General features: G+C 42.3%; 1 protein-coding gene across 1 annotated transcript in view; it reads right to left on the bottom strand.

Annotated features, from left to right (window-relative positions):
• Nucleotides 1-2620: 2620 nt before the first annotated feature.
• LOC139218749 (calcium/calmodulin-dependent protein kinase type II subunit beta) overlaps nt 2621-12267 on the bottom strand; it is a 40532-nt gene continuing 30885 nt past the window's right edge. The window contains exons 15-20 of the mRNA XM_070850424.1: nt 10046-10114; nt 7619-7667; nt 5529-5604; nt 3907-4001; nt 3582-3818; nt 2621-2715 (exon numbers count right to left, since the gene is read on the bottom strand). Of these exons, the coding sequence (XP_070706525.1) occupies nt 3583-3818; nt 3907-4001; nt 5529-5604; nt 7619-7667; nt 10046-10114 (525 nt within the window). The 3' untranslated portion in view covers nt 2621-2715; nt 3582. The remainder of the gene's footprint in view (nt 2716-3581; nt 3819-3906; nt 4002-5528; nt 5605-7618; nt 7668-10045; nt 10115-12267) is intronic.

Genomic DNA, 12267 nt, shown 5'->3' with positions numbered 1-12267 from the left:
ATCAGCAGGCTGATGGTCCCGACCAACGACAAGCTGAATCCTCCTCGCTGCCTCGCCATTGTTGTCCGCTTGCTAACGCTAGCTCTGCTAACGCTAGCTCTGCTAACTAGATGTCTTACAAGGTGCAAACAAAACATGCAAACTGTTCCACTGCTGGCTGCAAAAACCCAACAACACCCTCGATGTCCTTCCACCACCTGAGGACATGAAGACCAGAGGATCTACTTTATTTCGGTGCCACAAAATGTGTACGTCTGACGTCACTTTAGTTTCAACTGCTTTCTTTACACGTGCCGTTAAACCATCTGCATGTTCGGCCATGTTTTATGCTGTTTTGACGTTTATTTGGCAGGTCGACCTGTTGAACTTGCCGTTAGCATGTTGCGTGGCTAATGTAGCTAGCGTCTACTGTCACCACCACGGGCTTGAGTGTGTAAACAAGAAGCCTCAGTTGGAGCGAACTAAATAATGAGTTGTATGCAGACTAGTGTTTCTTTTTTTAACGTCACAACATGTAAACATATTCAAATAGGAACCCAAAATACAAGCATGAACCTGAACATGAGCAGAATGTGACAAACGGATAAATACAAAATGCAAAACACTAAATCACTTCTTCAGTCACCTCATAGTTGCACAAGTTTCATGGATCATAACATTTTTCTCCAAAAGTATCTGTTAACAAACTTAAGGCCAAAGTTTTATTTTTCAAGTTCTAATATATTTTGTTTGATAAATCGATTGTTTCAGCTCTGATATTTAAATGCTGTGTGCCTCATCCTGTTTTTAAAGGTGCTATATAAATAAATGTATTATCATCTAATCCTTGTGAGAGTTTGAGGCCAGAATGAGGAGTTATGGCAGATTTTGCTCTCATTTTGCACACAGTTGTGAAAACTGAGCCAAGGCAATCGTAAAGAAACTGTAGATTCTGTTGTAAAGGACGACTGTCTGCAGTCATCTATCATCATCATCATCATCATCATCATCATCGTCACCACCTTCCTCGGTGCAGAACTCTGATCACATCTGTGTTTCGAGCCCTGAGGTTCACTCAGATACACAGTGAGTCTCTGTAGTGGGATGTTGGCGCCCTCTAGAGGAGAGTCTGGAGAAGATAAGAGTTACAGACTGAACCATTAACTGAATGAAATCTAAAAATCCAAAGAATGAAAAAACTACTTTGGGACTTTGGGGTCGGGTAAAATTGCTCTCATACTTGTCTCCTAGCAACGCAGCATCTAGCTTTTTAAAATACAATATATATTTGCGTCCTTTCTTTAGAAGTGCAGTCTTTATTTGCATATTTATGTGTTTTAAAAAGCTGAGAGGAATCTGAATTAAGACCCTGATGTGAAATCAGACTTTTCTTTCATCTGGTCTACTCCTAAAAAAAAAAAAAAAAAAAAGATAATGGGTTTTGTCTCTGTGCCAGTTTATAACCGATCTGGATCCAGCAATTTGGTTAAAAGGCATATTCTGTCATGATCCCCCACCAGCATCCTCACAGAACTACACTAGCATATTAACACAAAAATAGTTTATGCACTTACAAAGCCCAGAAAATAGAGGCAATAGATTATAGCTCACCAACAGTTCAGTCCAAAACGAGGAAAAATTAACAAAATGCACGATAACACCCAACGTACCAATGTTATTAACTTGGAATATCATGCAATTAAATACCATCTACAGCATAATTGTAGTTAAGTCACCACGACGAAACTGGAAATTTACATAAACAGCGTGATACTATAAGTTCAACCGTTGTCATAATCTCAGCAGGTAGCTTGCAATGTTCAGTACACAGAGAATCAATCAAGAACGACAGTAATATCTTAGCATGCTGCATGTTTTCACTGTCTCACAGAGCGGCTCAGAGGGGGTCGGCGAGCACACGGAGGCGTCGGTTCAGGGTCAACTACACTCCAGAGAAAGAGGGGGAACAAAAACAAAAAAACCCAACGACAACCAATAAAAAGAAGCTCCACTGAATAACAAAACAAGTCGGATAATTAAATTCACCCACTGGCGTCTCTCTGTGAGACTCGTGGGTCTGTTTGTTCATTTCACACAGGCAGCCTTTAGTCGTGCAGAAAAACAGCCACTGGTAACAGGAACACAGGTGAGAGTCATGCTCGCCAGAAAGGAAAAAAGAAGACGGAGATACAAGAATGAGAGGTTTAAAATGACTAATAAATATACTGTACAGTCCAAAGAGCACAACAAGAGGCCGCAGCCATAATATCACCAGAAGGAAGGATAAGTATGTCTGAGGAGAGGTCAAAGGGAGAGAGCGCCACGCTGGAGGCTTTGCAGCACAGAAGAAAAGAGGAGAGGAGGACAGGTGTCGTCCAGGTACGCCGGCTGGAGACGAGACGCAGGCTGAACAGTTTCCTTTTTTTTTATTATTTCTTCTTTTTTTTCAGGGGGGGGTATGCCCTCTGCTGTAGTGCAGGTTTTGGCGATGGGAGCGTCGGCGTTACTGTCTGTGGATGAGGTCATAGAGAGAGAGAGAGAGAGAGGGAGAGAGAGAGAGAGAGGTGGGTGTGCAGAGTCGCAGGAGGACGACCGTGATCCAAAAATCAGACTCCGTTGAGCCGCCTCCCGTCCAACCATCCACCTGCACCTCTCTGTCAGCGCTGACACGCTTCTCTTTGATTATCCACTCAGTCACCTCCTGCTCCTCTGCACCTCCTCATCAGTCTCATTCACCTGGAAAACAAGGGAGGGAAACAATGAGCTCAAACCTGCAACAGGTACATATTCTTAAAAATACATGAATCCTCGTCTATGAATATGCAAATACTGTTCAAACCCTTTAGATCACCTCAGCTTTGGGACAACTGCACCTGATCACAGTAGGTCCACTAAAAGAGCTTGTTTGATCCACTGACAGGCTCAGAGTGTTATTCTAAGTGTGTGACAGCATCATGGAAAGGATCCCTACAGAGATAGACCTATAAGATCCTTTTGGTTTAACCACAAACAGCCGTTATATCGCTCTCTGCACACACACCAGACTACATTCAAAAAAATAGCAATTTTACCTTGCAGAACATGTGAGTGGCTGGTCCAGTGCTGCCTCTATTGGTTAGCTTGTTCGTGTTATTATGATCTACACAAATCTTGTGTTGGATCCAAACTAACCTTTTAAAACACCAAAATCACAGAACAACACGAACAAACCAAACTGATCGAGGCATCAGTAGATCAGCAACTGCTGTGTTCTGTGAGGTAAAATCACTGTTTTAGTGAATGGAGTCTGGTGTGTTTGCAGAGAGTAAAATAACGGCTGTTTGAGGTTAAACCAACAGGATCTTCCAGGTCTCTCTCTGTAGGGATCCTTTCCATGATGCTGTCACACACTTAGAATAACACTCTGAGCCTGTCAGTGGATCAAACAAGCTCTTTTAGTGGACCTACTTTGATCTACTGGACCAGTTCCAACCGTTCTGAACTGTTCCTTTTCTCCATATTGAAAAAAAAAAAAGGTCTAAATGTGAAATCATGTCTGTCTGCGCATTAATTATTAGACCAACTTGTACTTATGTGTGTGTGTGTGAGTGCTGTTTTGGTACCTCATCCCTGCAGCGGGGCAGCAGGAGCTCCTGAGCAGTGGAAGTGGACGTTTTGCCACCGGCTGTCCCTGCGGTGCCATACTCTGGTCTCTTCTGATTGGCTGGAGCGCGGGCGGCCCTGCCCGTCCACAAACTGCGTCAGGCGGATGTAGGCGATGCAGGCGGCGTCGTCCCCGATCATGTGCACGTGCGGGTTGAGGATGGTGGTGTGGATGGGTTTGCTGTTCTTGGCGAGGACTGAAGGGAGAGCGGGAAACTGACATTAACCAACAACTCAGAGAGTCCAGAACAAACAGCAGGAGCTTCAGCTGCGGCGAGGTCTTACGATTGTCAAAGTAAAATCTGTGGAAGTCCATTCCCTCCACCAGGTTCCCCAGCCCCTCCGGCTCAAACGAGGTCAGACCGGGGTCGCAGATCTTCCTGTGAAAACATGCAGATGAAGTCAGAACACGACTTTTTAAAGGTCCCACATCATCCTGAATGCACTTTAAGGTCTTTTCAGCATAAGTTTGTGTTCCTGACTTCCTGATCATGTGACCTCTGCCAGCCCTTCAGCAGGCTTTCTACCTCGCTGTCCGCCATCGTTAACATGAGGATGTCAGAGTAAACTAAAAGTAAAGCACACACAGGCTGAAAAGAGTCTGGTGTGAGAAAACTATGTTTTTTGAACAGTGAAAGTGTGTAAACATGTTCTGGTCTCATTACTGTGGACTTGGAAAGGACCAGAATAAAAAAAAAAAAAGGGCTGTTAAATCAAAAACAAACCATAATTTCAGATATTCTGCAACAATATCAGGCAGCTGAAACAACATACAAACATAATAATTCACTGTGACTCCTCATGACTTCAGATTCTATAATCTTTCATAGTTTTGCCTTGTATGATTTAATATCTCTAACGTCAGCTACTAAATCTGGATTTAAAACAAGTGAGCATTACAAACAGTCAAATCTTCCTTCCCCACTCTCTGACGTATAATCTGGTGTTTCCTGTGTGTCTTATACTTATATATACTTCTACTTATAGCAGCTAAAGGGTGTAAAGTCGATATGACGCTGATGACCGGCGCCAAAATAAAACACTAATAATGTGTTTCTCTGAGTTTGAACGTTTGGGGAAATGTCACTACACAACTCAGTCCTGTCACTGTTAGACACTTTAATGTGGAAACTTTAAATATTATACATTTCAGTAACTTTCAGCTTCAGACAAATCTTTAAGTAACTCATAATGTTGCTTTCACACAAAAGTTTGATTTAACATCTCTAATAATACGACTCAACAACCGCTGCTCTTGTTTTTAGACATTTTATGTGGAAATTCGACAGATTACACTTCAAGTTCAGGCTTAATAACTGACTTTTCACGTCATAATCTTGACTTTGGACCTTATAATCTAACTAAATCTCTAACTAACTCACATTTTTTGAGCCAGTAACTCAAATTCACATGACTTCCTATTGTACCATTTTGTCTCTATACTTTATTGCTTCCCCACACATACAGCATCATTTACACTGAATATATACAACCATATAAACACACACACACACACACACACACACACACACACACACTGTCTTTTTCATGGAGGAAACAGGCTTCCATCACTGTGGACACACTTCAGCCTCCCCACCCTCACCTGTCCTCCCCTCCCTCCCTCCCTCCCTCCCTCCCTCCCTCCCTCCCTTGCATTGTTCTTAATTGTGCGGTAGGCAGAAAGGGAGCGAGAGAGCGAGAGGATAAAGCAATGACTGTAATTACACTTTAATCTTTTAAAGCACATTTCTATGTCAATCACATTAATGCTGCTCTGCCGCTGATGGAGAGAGAGAGAGAGTTCATTTTAAAGGATAAAATCATACCTTTCCTGCAAGCTGATGAGGAGATCTTTTATTTATTTATCTATTCTAATGGAGCACAGACAGAAGGAGAGGTGGACTCACGCGTAGGCCTCAAAGTCTCCATTGTTGACAGCTTCGATGAGCTGCTCTGTGATCTTTATGATCTCCTGCTTGCGAACTGCAGAGGAGACACAAACGCACAGTGAGGACAGTGTGATCGAACCCACGTGACCCAGAGACAGACACAAAGAGTCCGGACTCACCTGAGAGCTTGTTACTCATCGTAAGTCATCTCCCTTTCATCCGTGAGTGAAACCACCTCCATGCTACAGCACGGAAAAACTACTGCCGTGCAAAACAAGAAAAGTTTCTCTCCAGCAGCAGTCCTCGCCTACATGTCCGCCTTTTTCTCTTTGGTTTTGTCGTCTTGTTTTCAGAAATAAGATGCGCCCTGTCGCTCCGCCTGGCCGCCGTGTCCCTCTCTACCTCCATCCATCATCCATCACATCGCCTGCTTGCATGTGAGGCTGCTTGAGCTCATCACGCTATTCTTGTCCCAGCGCTTTAGATGAGATTTACTGTGTCCTTCTCCCCTCGCTTCCTCCCGGCACTGAGAGGAAGGCTTAGCTCGCTCTGATTGTCTCCCTCCCTCCCCTCCCTCCCTCTCTCCCTCTCTCTCTCTCTCTTTCCGTCAGTACTCAGATCCTTTACTTCTGTAAATGTACTAATACCACACTGTAAAACTGCTTTTTCACTAAAAGCATCTAAGTATAATCGGGGAAATTAACTTAAAGTATTAAAGTAAAAGTACTCTGTGCAGAAAAGTGTACTATTATACAAATGTGAGGTTCTTTTACTTTACTTGAGTGTTTCCATTTATTATACTTCTGCTTTTATTTTTAGTTTGGATGCCAACGGTACTTTTACCCCACTACACGAATGTATTCAGGTCCTCTACTGCAGTAAAAGTACTAATACCACACTCCAAAAGTACTCAGCTACAAGTAAAAGTCCTCTTACAGTAAAAGTATTTTAGTCCTAAAGTAAAATCAGTGTCTCCTGTTATAAGATTAGATATCATTAGATTAATAGAACCAACATGTCTCCACAAAAACAAAGATATTATCAATAATTTCCTGAAAATAACTCATTTGGTTCGAGTGGTGTGAAGTACTTCTACTCTACTACACCAGTATCATATAGTACTTTTTATGTATTCAGATCTTTTGCTTCAGTAAAAGCTTGTGAGAATAATCAGAGAAATGTAGTTAAAGTATTAAAGTAAAAGTAAAAGTGTCCCTTGTGACTGTTGTATTATTATATATTCATTCATTTAATGTCTCCACACGTCCTCATTTCTTATTAACACAACTAATTCTAGTAGAAGTGCTGTGAAGTACTTTTACTCAGGTTCTTGTACTTTACAAGAGTGTTTCCCTTTATTATACTTCTACTTTCCTACATTTAGGACGTCAGTACTGTACGTTTACCCCGATACAGAGAAGCACGTAGCTGGACCGAGGTTATTAATGCTCACTATAACAAAGGTAGACTTTACTGACTGAACTGACTTTGTTCTTCTAAAACTGACTCAAAGAAGAGATTCTGACTTTTGCTCCCAATATTTTACCACAATTAGACTCATTACTTGAGCTTTAATGCATTTGAGGGGAATTAAAGTGTATTTTTCATTATTTTTGCGTCATCACACACCTTTTAAGAGAAATGTGAGAAATATACTTTTTACTTTTACAGTAAACAGGAAACACGACGAGCCTGAGGAGGCGCTGGTGCATCTGATCACTGAGACTGGGAGCCAATCTCCTTTTAAAACAGGGTTAAGTTTGTGTTTTTATACCGATGCTGAGCTTCCCACAAATATCTCTAATGTGTCTGTGTGTTTGTTTTAGTAACTTCAGCTTTTTTTTTCCACCCTGGTGACCGATAAAGATTTATTCTGTTCTTTTCTATAACAGAAACGCTAGAATTAATTCTAAAACTAATAATGATAACGATAGCAGCTTGGATTTGAGACGCACGGACACTTTACACTTTAAATTACAATAAAAACTAAACTAAAACTAAACAGAATCCATTAAAACGGAAACTAAACTGGACACAAAAGTGAAAAAAAAAACAAAATAAAGATGAAATTGACTCTAAAACCATAAAAGCTCTGGTTTGTAACTCACTTTTCACATCTTCATCCTCAATAGTGGTGTTGCTGCTGTCAGACGATCCCTGCAAAGTGCACAGAGAGAAAAGTTAATTACTGTTAAAAACAGAAAGTCAGACACCCACAAGCGCCAACACACACACACACACACACACAAATGCATGCACACACACACACACACACACACACAATACAGTCAAGTTTCCAACATGACTCAATCTGAACACCACAGTTTGACCAAAAACACGGCACAGATGCAGCTGCAGACGTGTGACTCAGCAGCAGCACACCGGCACAATCCCATCTAAGGATTGAGCTGCGTCAGCGTTGACGTTCAGCCGCTGCCACACTCAGTCCAAACACTTGGGAGGATGAGGGTTAATCTGGTGGACTGCTCAACCGGCAGCCACACCATTAATCTGAACACAGAGGGGCAGTGTAAGACAAGCAAACGCCTCACGGGAACCTCGAACGCCTCACACGCTCTCCACCCTTCTCATGCATAGACACACAAACGGATGCACGAGGACGGAGGCACGGAAATATATTATAATATAATAATATTCAACAAACAGACACACGTCCTGCAACAAAAACAAAACACAGCTGTGGTCACACAGCTCAGATAGAGAAACGGAGTGAAGACGAGGATGAGAAATGATAAAGGAGGACAAGAAATAAAGATGTGGAGGGGAGGAGGATGTACCTTGGTCCCATCTACTGGATTATGGATAACAGTAGTCTGAGGCTCCTGGAGGGAGAATGGAGAGAAAGGAAGGAGGAAAGGAAAAGGAGGAGGAGGAGGAGGAGTGTTGTACGATGATCAGCAGAGAGCGGGATGGGAGTTACATGTGGGGAAAGAAAAGGGAGACATGAGTGAAATAGTAGATTAATTCTGAAGGCAGGAGACAGAGTTAATGATGGAGGATGGCTGGAGGAGTCAATGCCGATGATTGATTGATCCGCACCAATAAAAAAAAACCCAACTCTCTCACTTTCTGTCCCATTTCATGAAAGTTAAAGGCCCCATATTATGCAAAATGACATTCAACATAAATGTCCAAAACTCTGAGAAAAGTCCGTCCTCCTTCTTGTTCCTCTCGCTCCATCTTTCAGTAAATATGAGCCGAATCTAAACCGAGCGCTTCGGCTCAGTTAAATCACATCGATGACACTACATGTGACAGTACACCTTTACTACGACACATGTACCTTTACTACAACACATGTACCTTTACTACAACACATGTACCTTTACTACAACACATGTACCTTTACTACAACACATGTACCTTTACTACATGTGACAGTACACCTTTACTACAGCACATGTACCTTTACTACAACACATGTACCTTTACTACAACACATGTACCTTTACTACATGTGACAGTACACCTTTACTACGACACATGTACCTTTACTACGACACATGTACCTTTACTACGACACATGTACCTTTACTACATGTGACAGTACACCTTCACTACAACACATGTACCTTTACTACATGTGATAGTACACCTTTACTACGACACATGTACCTTTACTACGACACATGTACCTTTACTACGACACATGTACCTTTACTACGACACATGTACCTTCACTACGACACATGTACCTTTACTACATGTGACAGTACACCTTTACTACAGCACATGTACCTTTACTACAGCACATGTACCTTTACTACATGTGACAGTACACCTTTACTACAGCACATGTACCTTTACTACGACACATGTACCTTTACTACATGTGACAGTACACCTTTACTACAGCACATGTACCTTTACTACAACACATGTACCTTTACTACATGTGATAGTACACCTTTACTACGACACATGTACCTTTACTACGACACATGTACCTTCACTACAACACATGTACCTTTACTACATGTGATAGTACACCTTTACTACAGCACATGTACCTTTACTACAGCACATGTACCTTTACTACATGTGACCACATGTGCTGTATGTCGCACAGATGAAAAAACATATCTGGTGATATTTTTCTAACCATCACTAAAACCCACAAAAGTACCTGGTAGATGAGTAATACAGTACTGCATTACATCATACAAGCATATATGTTTTTTTTATGATGTAAAACTGAGCTGTAAAGTGCTTCACAATAAAAAACAAATAATAAAATAGAATTTAAAAAAAGCCAACAAGTTCAAATAATAAAATAACCTCCTGTGGTAGAAGTGAAGTCTTTTCCTGCCTGTGAGAAACGTGGTGCAGTAAAAACAAAACTGAAATACTGCAGTACAACTGCGTCAAAGCTGCACTTGAGACGCTTCCACTCAGCGTGTGGACGGTGTGACTGACTGACTGACTGACTGACTGACTGACTGACAGTGACTGACTGACTGACTGACTGACAGTGACTGACGGACGGACGGACAGACGGACACAGAGCTGCGTACCAGAGCAGCAGAGGGGACGTTGCCTTTGGGGCTGGTGACTATGCTGTTTCTCGTGCTGTTTGTCTGGGGCTGTGCAGGAAACACAAAGCACTAACGTTAGTGTGAGAGGAGCCATCTGCTGGGTGGAAAAACAAACCCCCCCCCCCCCCCCCCAAAAAAACAACAAGAAAACAGTGTAATACAGGTGAACACAGCAGGTAGGAGCTCCAGAGACACAGACAAAGAGTGCAGAGAGAGAAAGAGTGCAGGGTTTCACACAATTCATCACGTCAGGTCATTTCTATCTGCACCGACATCAACATATTCCCCCTCTGTGACGCTCCCCGGACCTGGATGCTGCTCGGCAGGCCGGCGAATTAAAACGGACGGCAGCTGTGCACCGCCGCAACATCTGTCAGATATGAAGGAAGAGAGCGTCGCGTCCATTTTGTCAAACTGCAGCGAGCTCTTCCGACAGACGTTAGTGCCTCTTAACGCTTAACTCACATCCCTCCGGAGCAAACAGCACGCAACTGTTGAGCAGCAGGAGGAGGACGAGGTCAAAGGGTCAGAGGCAGAGCGCTTATGAAAGGACTGTGAGGCTGAAAGCACCACACACACACACACACACACACACACACACACACACACAGGACTCTATAAACAGCCAGTAACGTGCTAAATATACACACACACTGTTTTATAAGGACTCTCGTACAGCAGCAGCTCCTCTTCCTCTACGACAGCATGCACAAGCACATGAAAGCAGACACACACACATGGCGGCTTCTTCATGCTCGAAACCAGTTAATCAGCTACGTTTTACTGCTTGTTACTCTCCTCCGCAGGGCTGCATGTGATGGATAACTGTGCTGGAATGAAGAAATAAAAGCATCAGAAACTGATTCCTGGCTCTTATGGGGTGAAGATGGAGAAGAGAAAGGACTTTGCAGGCGTCTAGATTCCCTTTAAACCACCTGTGTGCACTTTATGTTCCAGTTTTGTTTATTTCCATGAGGGTTTTCAAACCTGTTGCCAGGATGGAGACAACTGTGTTCATCGTTCACACTCAGGGAGGAGAAACAGTGGACTATTTAAAAGGCTGTACGCTAAAAGGAAAATTAAAACAGGCACCTGATGTTTGAGAGCAGTGTGTCTGAAGGAGGCCCTGCTCTGAGCGATGGTTATTGATCGAATGAATGATTATTTTCTCAAATAAATGGCCGATCCTTCTGTCTATAAAATGTCAGACAACAGCCGTCATGGTTCCAGCTGGAGTCTAAGCAAACCTGGTGATTAAATTAAATTAAATGTAAATTAAATAAAAGGGAAATTCCTCAGTAAAGCAGGAAGCTCATGACGCTGAGAATCACAAGTGCAGTTTAAAGCATCAGCTCTCCTCTTTGAAGGTGATTTTCCGTGATGATTATCCTGCAGCCAAACCATCCAGACGGATAAACAACATTTCAGCTGTGAAGACTCTGAAATCCATCATCTAAGCAGTATTTTGGTATCGAAACGAGTGGTGGGTACAAAAATAGTTGGAATTAGTCCCGTTGATTGCCTCAAGCAGCTGCCATGATTAAAGTACGGCCACTAAAAGTGCTTGTTTTTACCACTGACAGGCTCAGGTTGTTATATTAAGTGTCAGACAACAGAGAGATACCTGTAAGATCCTTTTTGTTTGACCACAAACAGCCGTTATATCTCTCTCTTCAAAGTCACCAAACTCCATTGAAAAAAAGAGTAATTTTACCTCACAGAACACTGGAGTTGCTGGTCTACTGCTGCCTCGATCGGTTGGTTTGTGTTATTGTTGGATGTTTTAAAGAGTTAGCTCAGATCCTGCACAAAATTTGTGGCACACACAGTAACACAAACAAACTAACCGATCGAGGCCGTGGTAGAACAGCAGCTCCAGTGTTCTGCGAGGTAAAATTACTCGTTTTGTGAATGGAGTCTGGTCTGGAGCCGGACTAAGCCTTTGCAACAAACACCACCATTGTTGTTTTGAGCAAAACATTTCATCCTTTGAAATATCTCAATATCTCTACTTATGTCACCCTGAGGATGAACTCTAATAACTTATTTCCCCGATACTTTGGGTTCTTACTACATTTTTGATGATGCTAATGCTCTAAACTAAGATGACGAACGTGCTAAATATACCAGCTAAACATCAGCATGTAAACATTATAACTGTATTCACTGCTTTCATTAATTAGAGCCTCACAGAGCCTTTA

The sequence above is a fragment of the Pempheris klunzingeri genome, chromosome 19 (assembly GCF_042242105.1).
Source record: "Pempheris klunzingeri isolate RE-2024b chromosome 19, fPemKlu1.hap1, whole genome shotgun sequence".
Lineage (NCBI taxonomy): Eukaryota > Metazoa > Chordata > Actinopteri > Acropomatiformes > Pempheridae > Pempheris > Pempheris klunzingeri.
The sequence above is the reverse complement of the archived record's forward strand: the minus strand, read 5'-3'. Positions and strand labels throughout refer to the sequence as shown.